The sequence below is a fragment of the Physella acuta genome, unplaced genomic scaffold (genome assembly GCF_028476545.2).
Source record: "Physella acuta isolate Inbredline_101_S28 unplaced genomic scaffold, ASM2847654v3 ptg000201l, whole genome shotgun sequence".
Taxonomy (NCBI): Eukaryota; Metazoa; Mollusca; class Gastropoda; family Physidae; genus Physella; species Physella acuta.
In genome coordinates, this window is record NW_026731720.1 from 147898 (window position 1) to 169434 (window position 21537).

Genomic DNA, 21537 nt, shown 5'->3' on the forward strand with positions numbered 1-21537 from the left:
ATGTCATGTCTACCTTGATGACACCTGAAATGTCATGTCTAATTGATCACACCTGAAAAGTCTTTTGGGGATAATGAAGTAAGGCTGACTAATACTGTATCCACTAGTATAGCAGGGCTGTGTAGGTTGACATAATGAACAGCCCTGTCAGGTCCTTTCATATATTACTAGACAGCTGGTGGATTATGGGGTGGATTACTGGGTGGATCACTGGTTGATCAGTTGGTGGATCATGGAATTAGTCTTTAAACTGGACTTGAAAACATCCACTGAACATTCAATCATAGCCAATATAACATAGAGTAGCAAGTAGGAAGAAGACACAAATCTTACATTCAATCATAGCCAATATTACATAGAGTAGCAAGTAGGAAGAAGACAATTATCTTACAATAAAAAAACAAAAATAAACTAAGTAAATCTTCTGATAACACAACAGCGGATGGGTTAATGCCCTACCCCTAAAGCAACAGCAAGTCTCATGTGATTTGTATACAAATCTCCAGGAATCTTAAGATGTAGAACAACCAAATCTCATGTGATTTGTTCACAAATCTCTATGAATCTAAAGCTGTAGAACAAACAAGTGATTTGTACACAAATCTCTCAGAATCTAAAGAACAACCTTGTAAGCCAATTGGTTGCTTACTTGAAACGTTTTTTGGCATGTTATGCTTGAATGTTTGCAGTCACATCCTTCATTACCTTATATATCTTGACGTACAACCTTGTATTTCCAACACACAGCTATATTTATTATGAAATGTGGCATCATGTGAAGTTAGCCTGACTGGCCTTTTTATGAATGTACCGTTATTATTATCTAGCCAGTTCAGAGACAGATCTAGTTATCACAGTTTATTAGTTTGTAGAACTTCATTGATAGGATCTTTATGGTGTTTCTAGATCTTGGCGCTTCTGAAGCATCATTGATAATATCTTTTTGGCACTTAAAGCACATCATTGATATTATCTTTTTTGCGCTTCTAAAACTAAAGCATCATTGATAAGATCTCTATGGTGTTTCTACAACATCATTGATAAGATCTTTTAGGAATTTCTAAAACATCATTGATGGATTGTTTAGAGATTCTAAACCATTGTTAATAAGATCGCCTGGAGTTCCGGCATGTCAGAACATGCCTGCAATGTTTCCGGAACTCAGCACTGCGGAAGCCGTAGATGACCGGGTTCAAAACACAGCTGAGATAAGGTCCGTTGTAGGCCAGCTCTAGGGCGAACCGTTGACCGTAGGTCAAGGTCATATGGTCCAGGTTGAGCACCTTGAGCAAGATGAGCACAACCAGGTGTGGGAGGTAACTCACAACGAAGACGAATGTCACAATGGTGAACATTTTGTACATGTGGATAGAGATTTTCTCCCCCGAACTTCCGGTGAATATTTCCGATATCCTCTCCCGTAGAGTAACCCTAGGCCGGCTGTGGGTGGCGGAACTCGGGTCCGAGTTTTCGTCCACCGTTGGACTGTGGAGTCCCGCGGATTTGAGGGAACTCCTGCGCTCGAACCGGCTGAGCGCCCTGGAGATCATGACGTAGAAGATGACGGTGGCGACGAGCACGATGGCGAAGGCCGAGGTGAGGATGTAGACGAAGACCTGCTGGATGGGCTTGCCCTCGTAGTCCTTGTCGTACCTGCAGATGGTCACGTTGACCACGTGGTCGCCCATCTGGATTTGAACCTCCTGCGGCCCGTTGACCACCAGCGTGAAGGTGCTGAGGAGGATGCAGCCGACGGACAAAAACAGAACGGTGATTTTGGCCTTCCTCATGGTCATCCCTTCGTGAAGTGGCTTGCAAATCTGGGGGATGTTCGATACATTTATTAGCCATTGGTTTTATTTTTATTTGCCTTCTGGCTTGCGGACTAAATGTTACATTTCTTTTAGATGGTGATCAAAATATTTTTTTTATCTAAAAAAAAAACCCCCTCTTTTCCCAAGCAAATTTTACAATCTCATACCCCCCTCCACGTACCTGATAGTGCGGCTTACCTTGGTGTACCTCGTGTAGGCGATAAGGATGAGCACACAGCCGCTGATCAGGTGGTTGGCGTACACCTGGAAGTGGGTGAGCTTACACAGGGCAACCAGCGACAGGCTCGTCTCGTCCAGGGGACGCATCTTCATGATGGCGTCCATCTGCATGGTGGTCACTGCCGACAGGAGGTCAAGGGCAGCCAGTGTCGTCACGAAGAAGGAGAAGAGGTTTCTCTGTGGGGAGGTAATGGGGCATTAGTCACGTGGGCATTTTCTCAGTTGACAAGTTTCGTTTGGGATTACATGCGTGATTTTTTTTTTCATCTTTAAACATGTATTTAAAAATCTGACAACTATTAAACCACTGTATAATGTGTTGTGAAGAACTTGTGTGATCTCCCTTGGGATTGTAGAGTTACTTACCTTGATTAGGTATTTATAGACATAGAAGACGAGGCTGTTTCCCGCCAAGTTGAGGAGAAGCAGCAGGACAACGATGACCCCATTGGCCAGCCTCGGGTTGATGTTGCTCACGTGGTCGTGGTTTAAAGCGTGGGTCACGTTTGACCACTGGTCGTCCATTTTCGTCAGGTACTGGGCGTTACTGACAGCTGTCAATCAATCTGGAGAAACATCATACGGTTTTACTTTGTAGTTTAATAGTTTACAGTATCTGATCTAGGGGCGGCTAAAACTTACTCCGGGGGTGGGCTGGTTACTATTAGATCATAGTCGCTGGGTCAATCCCCCACCCACCGTGCCCTCACTCTGTCCACACATATGCCGTAGCTAGTCCATAGCAATGCCGTTGATTGTTTAAACATTGAGTGTGCTCTAATGAAAATGAGTTTTTTGAGCAGTCATGACTCAGCACACGGATCACATTGTGTGGCTATTTATACACTGTGTAAACAGACACACAGCCGGAAATCAACACATGTGTGCGGCCTGTGTTGATGATTTGCCTGCCTGTGTACCGTCTGACCTCTGGACGTCATCTAACGTGCTCAGACTGGTACTAATCCCCCCGCCGGTACAAACGGACCCACGTCACGGTAAACTGTACCCGGTGTGTACCCAGTCCCTTCATGTCCCCCCTGATTAGCTTCATTTGTACCCAGTTCTTTTCAAGTCATTAGCAAACCCAGACCCCATATATCTAAATGTAGCCGTGGAACTAGAAAACAAATGCGACATCCTGCCGGGTTCCTTGCTTTGTTGGCTGGATTGTATATTACCTTTCCAATCCCACCCCTAAAAACCTGTGTAAAAAATGACATTACACCATTTGATATTAGAACGCGTGAGACCATTTTACCCCCGGCGTCTGTACGTTTATTTCTAGTTCTGGAGTTTTCTAAAAACGGCCGGGCAAGGAAGTTGTTAGGTGAAAACAACATTCCTTCACGTGTTATATATAGAAGTAGGATCTAGATCTAGTAGTAGTAGTTTTGTTTAGTCACTCAGTGTGGTGGCAACTACGTCAGACAGGCTATAAATAGATGCGTTGTTTTCCTTGTCCTGTTGTGTGACACTCCGATCCCCGGCCACTTGAACTTAACAATTATTTGTCTCACAGAAAGATGTATAGAATCTAGGGGTCAATTAATTCTTAGAGAAAGACGTATAGGGCTCAATTATTTAAGTCTAAGAAGAAAGGCACTTTAAATGTGGGCCTTTATTTTACCGTAGGTACATTATATGTCTGACCACGGAACAAAAACTATTAAAAGTGTCATTTTAAAATTTAAGCAGTCCTATCTATTTGAATGATCTCGAACCGTTCTCTTATTCAGTTGTTCATTCCTAGCCCCCCCCCCCTTCCCCCCAAGTTTACTATGCCATACATTATAACGTGTGTGTGTGTTATCTTTATCTTTGTTAAACAGCTACAACTATCAGACTGAAACATATAGCAATTAAATTTTATTGTTATAATTTGAGGACATTATTTTACCGTAGGAGGCTTATCATCTTATAGCCTTCACTAAAATGTCATGTGTATCAACCTTGATATCCCATGTACCCGGTGTTAGAGTAAGCCGCTATCCACTGAAACCTTAAGCATAGCTGTAGCTCATTTAAATTCATTTACTCCGCTTCAAGCCAACTCTTTAAACTAACCCTAATACATATGAAGTACCATTGGTTGAAATTCCCAATGTCCAACTGGTTGTCGGCTAAACGGTTAAACCTTTATATGTGACTTGAAAAAATAAACTGGCTATGTCGTAAACGTCCGTAAATACTCTCCCTTTCCCCCATATAGATCTAGCTGCATGTTAGGTTGTTCTTACAAGGCAGCTCATCAAACATTCAACACTTTACAGTAGCAACCAAGCCATTGTTGTCATGAAACTTGTCATGCCTACACTAGTTCCTAGCCATTGTTGTCATAAAACTTGTTACTATTTACACTTCCCCCCCCCCCCCCATGATTATTTTAAAGAAAATGTTCATATTTTACTATCGAACATACACACATTTAAAGATTCTTGTCTTATCTTACAACTCACCGTATTTATACATGCATTTTCTATACCCCACACTATTTGCCACCGTTGGGCTCAATAACTGTACTCTACTTTATTTCCTGATCATTTAGTTAAAGAAATCTGCCATATCCTATCCTATGATTCACCAAAAACGATCTGGTGATCCGCTTTAACATTAGTGACTTGTCATTTACTATCATATCCACCGTGTTAAAAATAAACGTGACGTACGATAAATACCCATTTTGTTATTATGAAACTTGTCATATCCAACAATCCACCGTGGTGAAAAAGAAACTTGTCATATCGAACAATCTACCGTAGTATTAAAGTAACTTATCCGACGATCCACCAGTTCGATGAAGAAACCACAACCTTGTTGAATGCTGTTCATATCCCAGTGACAGCATACACTAGAAGGAGCGACAATTCGCTGTGGTTTAACTTCTCGCTTTTCGTGCGCGCGTCACTTTCGGCGCTGTTCCCCTTGTCGCCATGTGCGATTAGCCTACCCCTCGCCGAGTGCTAGGTGAAGTAGGCGCAGAAATCCCGTCAATTGCAGGGGTTCTAAATCTGTTGTTCGGCAGGGGTATAGGGCTTATAACCCCATATCATCGTGTTCTCAAAATAAATAACCTAGTTAAGTTGATTTAATTAAATATGCAACTCCCTTAACGAGACACATCAAATCACGCAATCAGTATGAGCATCACGGTACTTCACAAACAAAAACCTCAGTTAACGAGACACATCAAATCACGCAATCAGTATGAGCATCACGGTACTTCACAAACAAAAACCTCAGTTAACGAGACACATCAAATCACGTATGAGCATCACGGTACTTCACAAACAAAAACCTCAGTTAACGAGACACACCAAATCACGTATGAGCATCACGGTACTTCACAAACAAAAACCTCAGTTAACGAGACACACCAAATCACGCAATCAGTATGAGCATCGCGATACTTCACAAACAAAAACCTCAGTTAACGAGACACATCAAATCAGGCAGTCAGTAGTGGCGTGGTATTGTAGTAGTAGCGTGGTATTGTTGTGGTATTGTTGTAGTAGCGTGGTATTGTTGTAGTAGCGTGGTATTGTTGTGGTATTGTTGTAGTAGCGTGGTATTGTTGTAGTAGCGTGGTATTGCTGTAGTAGCGTGGTATTGCTGTAGTAGCGTGGTATTGTTGTAGTAACGTGGTATTGTTGTAGTAGCGTGGTATTGTTGTAGTAGCGTGGTATTGTTGTGGTATTGTTGTAGTAGCGTGGTATTGTTGTAGTAGCGTGGTATTGCTGTAGTAGCGTGGTATTGTTGTAGTAGCGTGGTATTGCTGTAGTAGCGTGGTATTGTTGTAGTAGCGTGGTATTGTTGTAGTAGCGTGGTATTGTTGTGGTATTGTTGTAGTAGCGTGGTATTGTTGTAGTAGCGTGGTATTGCTGTAGTAGCGTGGTATTGTTGTAGTAGCGTGGTATTGTTGTGGTATTGTTGTAGTAGCGTGGTATTGTTGTAGTAGCGTGGTATTGCTGTAGTAGCGTGGTATTGCTGTAGTAGCGTGGTATTGTTGTAGTAACGTGGTATTGTTGTAGTAGCGTGGTATTGCTGTAGTAGCGTGGTATTGTTGTAGTAGCGTGGTATTGTTGTAGTAGCGTGGTATTGTTGTGGTATTGTTGTAGTAGCGTGGTATTGTTGTAGTAGCGTGGTATTGTTGTAGTAGGGTGGTATTGCTGTAGTAGCGTGGTATTGTTGTAGTAGCGTGGTATTGCTGTAGTAGCGTGGTATTGCTGTAGTAGCGTGGTATTGTTGTAGTAGCGTGGTATTGTTGTAGTAGCGTGGTATTGTTGTAGTAGCTGTTGTAGTAGCGTGGTATTGTTGTAGTAGGGTGGTATTGTTGTAGTAGCTGTTGTAGTAGCGTGGTATTGTTGTAGTAGGGTGGTATTGTTGTAGTAGCGTGGTATTGTTGTAGTAGCGTGGTATTGCTGTAGTAGCGTGGTATTGCTGTAGTAGCGTGGTATTGTTGTAGTAGCGTGGTATTGTTGTAGTAGCGTGGTATTGTTGTAGTAGCGTGGTATTGTTGTAGTAGCTGTTGTAGTAGCGTGGTATTGTTGTAGTAGCGTGGTATTGTTGTAGTAGCGTGGTATTGTTGTAGTAGCGTGGTATTGCTGTAGTAGCGTGGTATTGTTGTAGTAGCGTGGTATTGTTGTAGTAGCGTGGTATTGTTGTAGTAGCGTGGTATTGATGTAGTAGCGTGGTATTGTTGTAGTAGCGTGGTATTGTTGTAGTAGCGTGGTATTGTTGTTGTAGCGTGGTATTGTTGTAGTAGCGTGGTATTGTTGTAGTAGCGTGGTATTGTTGTTGTAGCGTGGTATTGTTGTAGTAGTGTGATATTGTTGTAGTAGCGTGGTATTGTTGTAGTAGCTGTTGTAGTAGCGTGGTATTGTTGTAGTAGGGTGGTATTGTTGTTGTAGCGTGGTATTGTTGTAGTAGCGTGGTATTGTTGTAGTAGCGTGGTATTGTTGTAGTAGCTGTTGTAGTAGCGTGGTATTGTTGTAGTAGGGTGGTATTGCTGTAGTAGCGTGGTATTGTTGTAGTAGCGTGGTATTGTTGTAGTAGCGTGGTATTGTTGTTGTAGCGTGGTATTGTTGTTGTAGCGTGGTATTGTTGTAGTAGCGTGGTATTGTTGTAGTAGCGTGGTATTGTTGTTGTAGGGTGGTATTGTTGTAGTAGGGTGGTATTGTTGTAGTAGCGTGGTATTGTTGTAGTAGCGTGGTATTGTTGTAGCGTGGTATTGTTGTAGAAGCGTCGTATTGTTGTAGTAGCGTGGTATTGCTGTAGTAGCGTGGTATTGCTGTAGTAGCGTGGTATTGTTGTTGTAGCGTGGTATTGCTGTAGTAGCGTGGTATTGTTGTAGTGGCGTGGTATTGTTGTGGTATTGCTGTAGTAGCGTGGTATTGCTGTAGTAGCGTGGTATTGTTGTAGTAGCGTGGTATTGTTGTGGTATTGTTGTAGTAGCGTGGTATTGCTGTAGTAGCGTGGTATTGTTGTAGTAGCGTGGTATTGCTGTAGTAGCGTGGTATTGTTGTTGTAGCGTGGTATTGTTGTAGTAGCGTGGTATTGTTGTAGTAGCGTGGTATTGTTGTAGTAGCGTGGTATTGTTGTGGTATTGTTGTAGTAGCGTGGTATTGTTGTGGTAGCGTGGTATTGTTGTGGTATTGTTGTAGTAGCGTGGTATTGCTGTAGTAGCGTGGTATTGTTGTTGTAGCGTGGTATTGTTGTTGTAGCGTGGTATTGTTGTAGTAGCGTGGTATTGTTGTGGTATTGTTGTAGTAGCGTGGTATTGCTGTAGTAGCGTGGTATTGTTGTAGTAGCGTGGTATTGCTGTTGTAGCGTGGTATTGTTGTAGTAGCGTGGTATTGTTGTTGTAGCGTGGTATTGTTGTAGTAGTGTGATATTGTTGTAGTAGCGTGGTATTGTTGTAGTAGCTGTTGTAGTAGCGTGGTATTGTTGTAGTAGGGTGGTATTGTTGTTGTAGCGTGGTATTGTTGTAGTAGCGTGGTATTGTTGTAGTAGCGTGGTATTGTTGTAGTAGCTGTTGTAGTAGCGTGGTATTGTTGTAGTAGCGTGGTATTGTTGTAGTAGCGTGGTATTGTTGTTGTAGCGTGGTATTGTTGTTGTAGCGTGGTATTGTTGTAGTAGCGTGGTATTGTTGTAGTAGCGTGGTATTGTTGTAGTAGCGTGGTATTGCTGTAGTAGCGTGGTATTGCTGTAGTAGCGTGGTATTGTTGTTGTAGCGTGGTATTGCTGTAGTAGCGTGGTATTGTTGTTGTAGCGTGGTATTGCTGTAGTAGCGTGGTATTGTTGTAGTGGCGTGGTATTGCTGTAGTAGCGTGGTATTGCTGTAGTAGCGTGGTATTGTTGTAGTAGCGTGGTATTGTTGTAGTAGCGTGGTATTGTTGTAGTAGCGTGGTATTGTTGTGGTATTGTTGTAGTAGCGTGGTATTGCTGTAGTAGCGTGGTATTGTTTGTAGTAGCGTGGTATTGTTGTAGTAGCGTTGTATTGTATTGTTGTAGTAGCTGTTGTAGTAGCGTGGTATTGTTGTAGTAGCGTGGTATTGTATTGTTGTAGTAGCGTTGTATTGTATTGTTGTTGTAGCGTGGTATTGCTGTAGTAGCGTGGTATTGCTGTAGTAGCGTGGTATTGTTGTAGTAGCGTGGTATTGTTGTAGTAGCGTTGTATTGTTGTACCATGGTGTGACATGTTTTAGAGGAACCACTTGAGGTTATTGACCATCTGAATATGTTTACACTGGTGACATTGTTTACATCCGGGTGTGTTTGTTTTCCTGCCTGATAGCTTTTGTGTGTGTGGACATTGTGTGGTTTTAGAGTGGCTGTTTTAGTTCCTGTCTGACAGCTGGTGTGTTTGTGGACATTGTGTGGAGGTTTTAGAGTGGCTGTTTTTTGTTTTAGTTGGTGTGTGTGGACATTGTGTCTCTAAATGAGTTTCACAAGTATATTGTGTCTACGAATGAGTTTCACCTGTATATAGTGTCTATGAATGAGTTTCACAAGTATATTGTGTCTATGAATGAGTTTCACCTGTATATAGTGTCTATGAATGAGTTTCACAAGTATATTGTGTCTATGAATGAGTTTCACCTGTATATAGTGTCCGGTCTTGCCAGAGCCATCTGAGTGTGACTGAATGCATTGCGTCAACCACAAAGGTCAAGGCACCCTGGGGACCAACCCCCCTCCCACCCCCTCCCCCCCCCCCCCCCCCACACCCACCCAAACACTTTTGAAATGGCGTTATCAATGCTGATTCTTGCTTGATATTGAGAACGTTGAGGGGGGGGGGGGGGGGTGAGGGTGAGGTATTGCCTCACAGGGAAGTGAGCTGCATAATAACCCAGGTTTGTCCTAGACAGGCGACTGTCACGTTGAAACACCTGACAGGTGAATGTCATGTTGAAACACCTGACAGGTGAATGTCATGTTGAAACACCTGACATGTGAATGTCATGTTGAAACACCTGACAGGTGACTGTCATGTTGAAACACCTGACAGGTGAATGTCATGTTGAAACACCTGACAGGTGAATGTCATGTTGAAACACCTGACAGGTGAATGTCATGTTGAAACACCTGACAGGTGACTGTCATGTTGAAACACCTGACACAGCCGAGGCCTGACTTCTGCCAACAACGGGCTCACGTCTGCCACTTATAAAACTTCCCTGTTGTCTTTCATCATCAGTCGGTTGACGCTTCGCTCACAGAAACCGTTACTACTATTGGTATTTATTGTTGAACTCAGTCACATACTTGATCACTGGTTTAAAAAAAAAATCAACTATCTGTCTTGACAGCCAGGAATAAAACGAATTACAGAAGACGAACGTTTAAACCTAGCACTATCAAGTGATCTAACCATTAGTCGCGTGTACCCGATTTTTACCTAAGTACTACCACATCTAGATTACCTCACCATTCCACACCATCGCCTCGTGTGTGTGCTGTATACGAGTCAAGCACACAGCACTCACCGACCTTGACCCCATCCCACATTTATTTTTGTTTACATCTGATGACTACTTCCCTTACCATTCCTCTTCCAGTGGTTTATTTACGATTTGTATCATAGGCCATCTACACCTGTACTCCGGGGGAGTGAGTCAAATATACCTGCACATCAGCGCACGCTCCAGTCCTGCATCCAGTGCTCACTCCATTTTCTTCATATTAACGCATTGACATTCCGAGGGGGCGGGGTGGAGGGGGGGGGGGGCACAGTGATAAACCCAACAACTAATTGGTTGTGAATTCGTGTGAATGCAGATTGGAACAAACTCCTGGAGAAAAAAACAACAGTATCGAATTTTGCGTTGGTCATCGATGTTTTATTTTTTTTAAATGGTGGGGTCAATGCTCCACCACCCATTCTCTTTATCTGTGTGAACGGTTTCTCAACTACTTGGTAGATTTTATCTCGTCTCTTTCATGCTACTGCATTGTATTATTCACTTTAGTGTGCGATGCATTTTTATCACCTGAATCTAAATTTCTGAAATTGTTTGAAAAAAATGTGGGTTTTTTTAAATCACCTAAGGCTTAAACTTAATAATTTCTGAGATTGTTTGAAAAAAAATGGTTTAGCTGCCAGTTATTCCCGGCCCATCAAGATTCCCGGCCCACAAAGATTCCCGGCCCATCAAGATTCCTGGCGACAGAAAATGTCATGATTGGGTGCAAGTTTTTCTTCCGCTCTTGAGAGTATCTGCTTTAATTGTAAGGGTGTTGTGTGGGGTGCGGTGTGGTGCGGTGTGTGTGGTGGGGGAGGGGGATGTGAAATGTTTGTGTGTGAGATATCTCTCTCATCTCTATCTGTATGGAGATGCCCCGTATGCCACTACTCCGCTAAACAGCTGTGAGAAAAATCATTCATTCAATACATCTGTACCTGATCCTCATTACTAGCTGGGCCTTATTAAAATACTATATGTTTTAATGATGTCAACTTCTAATTAAAATACCATATTTTTCAATGATGTCAACGTCTAATTAAAATACCATATCTTTCAATAATGTCAACTTCTAATTAAAATACCATATCTTTCAATAATGTCAACGTCTAATTAAAATCTTAAATGTGTATGTGGTATTTATATATGGATTGTGGTTTATATGTTGGAATTTGAATTAGTTTTTTTTTAATGTCACATTATTGGTGAATCTGTTTAAAAACTTTACAAAGAAGCCTTAGCTTTTAATATAAAAAGTTATCTTAACTAAAATTTATTTTAAAATTTATAAAATTAAATTAGAAAATGAACGTAACTTGAAACTTTTTTTGCCTTTAAGTTTTCATTTATACTTCCGTGTATCACAGCTAGATTTTGATCTGTAGTAAAGCAGACTTAGGCTCTGGAGGGCCACTAACGTTTATCTTCTAGAGGCCACACTTCTTTTCCTATTTATGCTTTGTTTCGTGGCTTTTGACGAATTTTTTAACACATCGCGCTTTTCGGTGTTGTAATATGTTTAAAATCAAACTTTGTAACTTTGTGTTGAATTTTCCCTATAACTATGTACTGTTGAAAAACTTATTGGCTCTGATCAAGCCATGTTTGTAAAAATGTACCACGTGACACAGAAAAATACAAACTGTTTGATGGTTTTTTTTTCAAGCTTTGTTTAGTTATCGAAAAAACAAAAATACGTACAATGTATTGGAAATTCTTACAGAAACTACCAGCTCAACTTTTATAATCACACTTGTTTTAATAACACTGTTAGCGATTTGAAAAAAAATAATTATTAACCCCCCCCCCCCCCATTGGTTATTTTTTGTTTCTATTCATGCCATTAATTTTTCAAAGGTGAATTAGTGTTGGAAATCTGAAACCATTGAATAACTTCCTGTACGTCGCCATTTTGTCCGATAAAAACTGGTCGTGCTATGGAGGTTATTTTTGGATACATCGACATCCGGTCGGCTGCAAACTTTGACATGGCGGTTTTTTTCTTGTTCTTTGTTACCTGACGATGCTGCCTTGTGTGATACCTGACCGTTAGAACCTATTCCACACTGCCAACCCAGACTCGTTGGATTTCTCTGGAAGCATTAGGTGGTTGACTTTCTTTATTCCATCGCACTCAGTAGAAGGCTTAGGCTTTCTCATACACGGCGATATTCTACAGCATTCAAATCTGGCAAACACATAGATTAGATCTAACTAACTTGCTCTAAGGCTGAAGCATTATTTAAAAAACCCAGACCAATTTTTAGTGGGAGGGAGGGGCGGGGGGCAGTAAAAATGTGGATTTAATCAGCGGGGAACATTTTGAATCATTGTTTACGTCTGCCCACACAATGACATCAATTAGACAGAAGCCAACTGGCAATTAGCCGGTCTGACCTCAGGTGTTGTACAGAGGTGGCCAGATCAGGCTGCTGAACATGCCAGACATGCTCAGGTTACTGGGGTACGTTACTGCAGTAATCTGGGGAGTTTGTAGATCAAAATTGTGGAAGTTACTGCAGTAAGCTGGGTAGTTATTACGTTAACCATACCACAGAAAGAGCGCTTCAAAGGAGTCAGGTTTAACGATAGGTTTGTTTAATAACTTACACCCGGCAAGGTAGGGGCTCCTACACTTCTTACATGGGATCGAATACAAGTGGGAAATTTTAGAAGCAAGCCCCGTGATACCATGCAGTATATTGCCACCTTAATGTTTACTGTAGACATTAGCTCCCTGTTCATTTAGGACCACTGCAGATATTAGCTCACTGATGAAACATTGAGGACTATTGCAGACATTAGCCCACTGTTAAAAGCCATCAGCCAGTATCAAACACTAAGAAAACTCGCATGTCACCATTAAGCTGTGCTGTACTTGACTCAATGACCCCGATGATTTCTGTAAGCACACGCGAGCTGTGGGCGCGTTTAATTACAATGCTTATCTTCATTATCTGACGAAACGCTCCTTCAATCTTCCTCCCCCCCCCCGGTAATCAGATGTTTACGTACATGTACAGCCCGGCCCCCTCTCAGGTGGAACTAATCTTTTGTGTGCAAACACAAACAACTCCCAACTTTTATCTCAGCGCTGTGTATGTTTGATATTACATTTACCTGCAGTGGTTGGTTGTGTATGGTTATAAGGGACGAGGAGCTTTTCACACACTCAAATCACACTCTATTAGAGCCATTAAGACCCACCTCACCCCACCACGGCACACCACGGCACACCACGGCACACCACAACACAACCCACCCCCACCACACCTCACACACTCAAATCACACTCTATTAGAGCCATTAAGACCCACCTCACCCCACCACGGCACACCACGGCACACCACGGCACACCACAACACAACCCACCCCCACCACACCTCACCCCGATACGACCCACCCCATCACAACACGACCCACCCCACCACAACACAACACAACCCACCCCCACCACACCTCACCCCACTACGGCCCACCTCACCCCAATACGACCCACCCCACCTCACCCCAACACGACCCACCCCACCACAACACAAACCACCCCCACCACACCTCACCCCACTACGGCCCACCTCACCCCAATACGACCCACCCCACCTCACCCCAACACGACCCACCCCACCACAACACAAACCACCCCCACCACACCTCACCCCACACACTCAAATCACACTCTATTAGAGCCATTAAGACCCACCTCACCCCACCACGGCACACCACGGCACACCACGGCACACCACAACACAACCCACCCCCACCACACCTCACCCCGATACGACCCACCCCATCACAACACGACCCACCCCACCACAACACAACACAACCCACCCCCACCACACCTCACCCCACTACGGCCCACCTCACCCCAATACGACCCACCCCACCTCACCCCAACACGACCCACCCCACCACAACACAAACCACCCCCACCACACCTCACCCCACTACGGCCCACCTCACCCCAATACGACCCACCCCACCTCACCCCAACACGACCCACCCCACCACAACACAAACCACCCCCACCACACCTCACCCCAGTACGGCCCACCCCACCCCACTACGGCCCACCTCACCCCAACACGACCCACCCCACCACAACACAACCCACCCCCACCACACCTCACCCCAGTACGGCCCACCCCACCCCACTACGGCCCACCTCACCCCAACACGACCCACCCCACCACAACACAACCCACCCCCACCACACCTCACCCCACTACGGCCCACCTCACCCCAACACGACCCACCCCACCACAACACAACCCACCCCCACCACACCTCACCCCACTACGGCCCACCTCACCCCAATACGACCCACCCCACTACGGCCCACCTCACCCCAATACGACCCACCCCATCACAGCACGACCCACCCCACCCCACCACAACCCACCCCACACACCTCACCCCACTACGGCCCATCCCACCCCACTACGGCCCACCTCACCCCAATACGACCCACCCCATCACAGCACGACCCACCCCACCCCACCACAACCCACCCCACACACCTCACCCCACTACGGCCCATCCCACCCCACTACGACCCACCTAACCCCACTACTACCCACCCCCACCACGATCCGCCTCTAGGGAATACAAAGGATCTCAAACTTATATATTTCTTTTAGTGTTGTGCCTGTAGGTGCAGGGGTGGGGGTGGGAGTGGGAGTTGGCTCCAGCAGAAGCAGACCTTGACCTTCCACTGCATGCACGTGCTAAGTTAACCCGTGTCTATATGAGCTGACCCCAATATCTAGTTCCCACACTCAGGGGGCAATCTTTTCACCGAGATTTAAACGGCATCTACTTGCTATACTTTACTGGTGCACAACGGCATCTACTTGCTATACTTTACTGGCGCCCAACAGCATCTACTTGCTAAACTTGACTGGCGCCCAACGGCATCTACTTGCTATACTTAACTGGCGCCCAACGGCATCTACTTGCTATACTTTATGGCGCCCATTCATGAATCGGTAGACCTAACAAGTAGGCCTACCTAATGGTAATTTAGCGGTGTGATTGGTACTAATGGACCATTCATGAATCGGTAGACCTAACAAGTAGGCCTATCTGATGGTAATTTAGCGGTGTGATTGGTACAAGTGACGGATGGTGTACCTATTAGGCCTGTATCACAGTAATTGTGGGAGGTGATTGTTTATCATTTGTTGCTAATGTGTTATTATTGTAGACAACAGCAGTCTTACATAACACTTTTAGAATTTAAGGCTTGCAACAACCATATAGCCTATATATAAACTTTTTAAATCTTGACCAGTGATGATAGTAAAAGTTATCTGAATAGAAATGACCAAAGTTGTCGTAGTTCATTGTGTGGTATGGCGGCGTGGCGTGTTTTCTGGCTCAGTAACATGAGAGTGGTGGTCGTCTCTGAACGTATTAGGTCCTCACATTTCTGTGCACGATCCCTCATCCACGTTTCGACACGCACAAACTCCACCCAGACCCCCCCCCCCCCCTTCTTTTGCCTCCAGGTTCGTCTTCACTAACACCGTTATGACATCACAGGCCATTGTGACAGTCCGCCCGAAGAACGACCTTGGTGACCGTTGCACCATAACATTGACCTTAAAGTCCCAAACAATGGCCCTAGCCACCACCCTTCCGTTCCTAGATGCATAAGTCAACACGAACAATAGCACGGGGCACTGCAGTGTGAGCCAATGCATTTGTTCTGTCTATATCCGGATAAACTTTCACAATGAAGATGTTAGTAGAAAGCTGAAAGTAACAGAGTTTTATATCCACATTATTTTGTCACGTAGTTGGGTAGTGCCGTAGTTTACCAGCACCCCCCCCCCCCCCCCCACCTGTGGTTTTGAGATAGGTTTGAAAAAAACTCGCCATTTCCTTTCAAAAGAAAACCACCACCGCCTTAGCATTCCTCCACCTCTTGTGTCAATGAAATCAGCCCCGATAACTTGTAAGACAAGATTATGGCAGGTAACAAAACAAACTCAGGCCGCCATTGGGCCATCCCAAACCGGAAGTGGCCGAGGCAAGTATCCATCTACATTGGTGTGGTGCTTGTGGTTTGTGTTTTTAACTGGTTATCTCAACCACCACCCACAGGCCCGTGTTTACCATAATCCCACCCACAAGCCCATGCCCACCTCAGCACCACCTATAAGCAGTGTTCCCTCTAAGCTGCGCGGCCGCGCAGTACTTTCAAATACGCCGCGCAGACATTTTCTGACCCCGCGCACAGATTATCAGAACGTCGGGCGAGCCTAATTCACAAGAAAATTGTGGCCAGTGGTTTAAATTAAGCGACATTTTTAGTACCTGTTTTGTTAAACGAACAGTCTTTGTGTTTTGGGGTACAAACAGAAACCATGGTATCACTGACTGGGGCCTGGGGGGAGGGGGTGACCTCGGTTGTCATAGCACAGGTCTAGTTTATGACTTAACTCTCACCTGAGCGGGGCTGTGTGACACTCCCATTGCTTGATTTAATGGCTTACCCAAAAACTGACCGGAGCTGACATCTAATACCTGCATTGTATTGTAAATTGAAGCTGACCCTGCAAGTTTTTTAAATCGTCGCTTGCCCCCCCCCCCCCCGCCACCACCCCCCCCCCCCCCCTCATCTTGAAACTTTGACGATTAAGCCAAGTCAGATGCAAGTTTTACGTTACTTAAGGTGGATGTGTTTTTGCTCTGTTTGGTTTAAAGATTTATATATTATATATCCGATTCTTGGGATTATTACGTGCATGTGGATCGAAATGTTTTAGTACGCACACACTGCTTTGGTAAATCAGGAATAAATGTCCACTATTGTGTGCTATTTGAAAATGTTGGGGAAAAATGTGTGTAACAAGTAACAAGCAGTACAACAATGTGGCACCAAAAAAAAAGCGATATATTCCTTTAAACTGGAATGGCTCAAAGTTAAAGTAACAACCGATACGCCAGATCAAAGAATGTTTCGGTTGAATTAGAAAGCATCTACAAATATTCAGATGAGATTGGACTGAAGTGTAAGTTTTGTGCTGCTAGTACGTGTAACAAAAGCAACAAGAGCAATGAATTGGTCACAGGAAAGCTCTGGGAATCATGGGCGCTTGATTACTGTAAACGTCATTTATTGTCTCGTGTTTGCGTAGGAAATGTTGCGATTTCGTACAACCGCTCACATGGAACTGATCTTAAACGTCTGCTGGTTGAAACTTACACTGAGCGAGGAGAACTAATTGAGCAAAACTAGCGCCAGCGGTCAAACGAGGATCAAGTTCGAATCCTAACGGATAATGTTCTTCTTACCATAAGGATGAACGCCTCGATACTGTCGGTACAACTGATTCATAACCACATGGGGAAGTATGTTTCTATACCAGACAGTTGGCGAAGTAAGAACTACACCTTTGAGTTTGTTTAAGTAATCAACGAGGTTGTTGTAAAGAACATACTGACAGAACTTTGAGCAGCATCATTCCACACGCTTATAGTTGATGGCATAACAGTACATAAAATGCTAATCCTTTATTTCAAATTTCGTCCAGTCAATTCTGTATTTACAAAACCGTATTTAGTGGAATAACTCAGCTCTGAAAACAGCCGTAACAAAGCACTACACTGAACATTAAAGCCAAGAAAAGTGTGAGTTAAGCGAAAGAATCGACACAAGGCAAACCACACAGTACATAAAATCAGTCTGCGACCATTTAAATGTTAGGTTTCCAGGAGATGAACTGCAGTTTTGGGTACCTTTTTTTATTCTACAGGTTTAAAAAAAAACTCAAATCTGTTTCTGTAAATTATATGTCTGAATATGCTAGATTTGTCAAAACAAAGAACAAAATTTAGCTCACTTGCAAAGTTAAGTGACATTATTGTACCTTCCAAGCATGCAGTGCTGATTACGAACAAGGTTTTAGCCTTATTAACATAATAAAAGTGCAAGCACGAAATAGACTTGAAGCCACGCATTTGGAGAATCTAATGCAAATTAAATTATATCTCAATGCTGGAGAGGATGTGGATTTAAACAAAGCATATAAGGTGTGGAAGCAATGCAAGGTTAGACGCGAGAAATTGCAATAAATGCCCCTGAAAGGTTAGCTAATATTTGTTTTTAAGTCAGCTTTATTAAATGTTGCATAAGTTAAACTATTGTGTTTGTATTACCGTTATGGTATTAGCATTATTACCATAAGACTGTCTTACTTAACATAGTAAGTCGACCATATAACTTGTTGTCTAGGTATAACTCGGAAAGTTTTTATTTTTTTTTTTTTATTTTGATGGTATTCGTATCTCCATTTAATTGCATACGTTCCATTATTCACACACATTATACTATTAATTTATCAAAATCTATGCCTTCATTACTCTGCTTAATTGCAAGCTTAATAAACATACATATTAACTTGCCCAAGTCATTTTTAGCACCGCGCACACAACATATTTTTTGCACACACACTCTTGGTCCTTAGAGGGAACATTGCCTATAAGCCCACATTTATCCCACCCACAAGCCCACGTTTACTCCTGCCACAAGCCCACATCTACCCCACCCACAAGCCCACATCTACCCCACCCACAAGCCTACATTTACCCCACCCACAAGCCCACATTTACCCCTCCCACAACCTCACATTTACCCCACCCACAAGCCCACATTTAGTATTATTTACCCATCTAATTGCCCACTAAACCACGTCCCACGCTGTTTGCTCAATCTGCTTGGCTAGCTAAACGCCGGTTGTTAATCACTTTAGATTTAATGTGTAACGTTCTCGCCTAGTCACAAATGTCACTTATAAATCACTGAGGTTTTTTTACAAGTGTTCAAACACTACCAGAGTTGTTGTATGCCGCCCTGTCTGATGTGATAATTATATGTGACACACTGCACACTAACAGTGATATCAAGCACATACATACACACACACACACGCACACACACGCTGCACCCAAACAGTGATATCAAGCACATACATACACACACACACACTTACTGCACACAGTGATATCAAGCACATACATACACACACACACGCTGCACCCAAACAGTGATATCAAGCACATACATACACACGCACACTCACTGCACACAAACAGTGATATCAAGCACATACATACACACACACACGCACACACACTCTGCACCCAAACAGTGATATCAAGCACATACATACACACACACGCACACACACGCTGCACCCAAACAGTGATATCAAGCACATACATACACACGCACACTCACTGCACACAAACAGTGATATCAAACACGTACATACACACGCACACTCACTGCACACAAACAGTGATATCAAGCACATACACACACACATACAGTGGCGTAGCTACGATGACTAAAACCATTGGCAGTTTAGCGTAACCCATATTCCCCATATTCAGGATGATGCCACCTTCTGCCTAGTGGTGTTTTTAAGTTTTAAGTTTTTAAATTTTATTAAATTCACTGGGAAAAACATACTTTCTCATTAAAATTTTCTGTAATTTGTTTTGGTGACACCGTCTTGGATGGTGTCACCCGGTGCATACACACGAAGCCTGTATTAATTTACTGCACTCCCCCCCCCCCCCTACCCCGACACGTCTGTCTTCCAAATGCAGTAGTGCATTTTGTGTCTCTCAAAGAGGAAGTCGCCGCCATTTTGATTGTATCGCAGGACAAATTTAGTGCATCACGTGTACACATTGTCATCCACCATTTTGTGTGCATCCCTGGTCAAATTGTCCACCATTTTGTGTGCATCCCAGGTCAAATTGTCCACCATTTTGTGTGCATCCCAGGTCAAATTGTCCACCATTTTGTGTACATCCCGGGTCAAATTGTCCACCATTTTGTGTACATCCCTGGTCAAATTGTCCACCATTTTGGGTGCATCCCAGGTCAAATTGTCCACCATTTTGTGTGCATCCCGGGTCAAATTGTCCACCATTTTGTGTACATCCCAGGTCAAATTGTCCACCATTTTGTGTACATCCCTGGTCAAATTGTCCACCATTTTGTGTGCATCCCAGGTCAAATTGTCCACCATTTTGTGTGCATCCCGGGTCAAATTGTCCACCATTTTGTGTACATCCCAGGTCAAATTGTCCACCATTTTGTGTGCATCCCAGGTCAAATTGTCCACCATTTTGTGTGCATCACTAGCCAAATTGTCCACCATTTTGTGTGCATCCCAGGTCAAATTGTCCACCATTTTGTGTGCATCCCGGGTCAAATTGTCCACCATTTTGTGTACATCCCAGGTCAAATTGTCCACCATTTTGTGTGCATCCCAGGTCAAATTGTCCACCATTTTGTGTGCATCCCTAGCCAAATTGTCCACCATTTTGTGTGCATCCCTAGCCAAATTGTCCACCATTTTGGGTGCATCCCAGGCCAGATTGTCCACCATTTTGGGTGCATCCCATGTCAAATTGTCCACCATTTTGGGGGATCCCAGGTCAAATTGTCCACCATTTTGGGCGTGTTACATCGAGATAATGCCTAACGTGCCCCCACCCCACGTGTGAGACATGACATCGGCTCACAACACAGACGTCATGGCGGATCACGTGCTCATCTTTCAGGTCAGCGGAATGTGAAGGTGAGAGGACGACCCATTGGAATCTCCCCCACCCCCGTTCGTCTATACTGTGAAGATAACTACAGCCCACATTAAAATCGTGTTAGATTAGCAATGATAAATGAAGCAGGGATAGAGCATGTTTAAAAAGAGAGCCGAAATAGCATAGGATAACCGCGACCATCAATTGTTGTGGTTAAATGTCAGCGGCTCTCAAACGGTGGCTGCATGGGTGTGGGTGATACATGGGCCATCTGTTGTGTACCCATAGTTCGGTGTTCATCTTGTATTTTGGTTACCGTTATTAAACAATAGCCATCGTATTTGACATCCTACCAATGAGTTTAAATATTTACACATTTGTTTGTTCGAATTTCAATTATGAGAATAATGACTGACCCACCCAACAGTATAATGACTGATCCACCCAACAGTATAATGACTGATCCACCCAACAGAATAATGAATGACTCACCCAACAGAATAATGAATGACCCACCCAACAGAATAATGACTGACCCACCCAACAGAATAATGACTGACCCATCCAACAGAATAATGACTGACCCACCCAACATAATAATGAATGACCCACTCAACAGAATAATGACTGACCCACCCAACAGAATAATGACTGACCCCCCCCCCCCCCGACAGAATAATGGCTGACCCACCCAACAGAATAATGAATGACCTACCCAACAGAATTAATGAATGACCCACCCAACAGAATTAATGAATGACCCACCCAACAGAATAATGAATGACCTACTCAACAGAATAATGACTGACCCACCCAACAGAATAATGACTGACCCACCCAACAGAATTAATGAATGACCCACCCAACAGAATTAATGAATGACCCACCCAACAGAATAATGACTGACCCACACAACAGAATAATGACTGACCCACCCAACAGAATAATGA

At 43.7% G+C, this 21537-nt stretch overlaps 2 protein-coding genes across 3 annotated transcripts in view; one reads left to right on the forward strand and one right to left on the reverse strand.

Annotated features, from left to right (window-relative positions):
* LOC131937158 (membrane-bound transcription factor site-1 protease) overlaps positions 1 to 21537 on the forward strand; it is a 49360-nt gene that overhangs the window by 14456 nt on the left and 13367 nt on the right. The gene's annotated exons all lie outside the window — the stretch shown is intronic.
* Positions 626 to 4818, reverse strand: LOC131937159 (neuropeptide FF receptor 1). The gene is made up of 4 exons (XM_059294366.1): positions 4724 to 4818; positions 2421 to 2620; positions 2013 to 2231; positions 626 to 1820 (listed from the first exon to the last, which is right to left on the reverse strand). Exons 2-4 carry the CDS (start codon positions 2577 to 2579, stop codon positions 1104 to 1106), a joined length of 1095 nt encoding a protein of 364 aa, XP_059150349.1. The 5' UTR covers positions 2580 to 2620; positions 4724 to 4818; the 3' UTR covers positions 626 to 1103.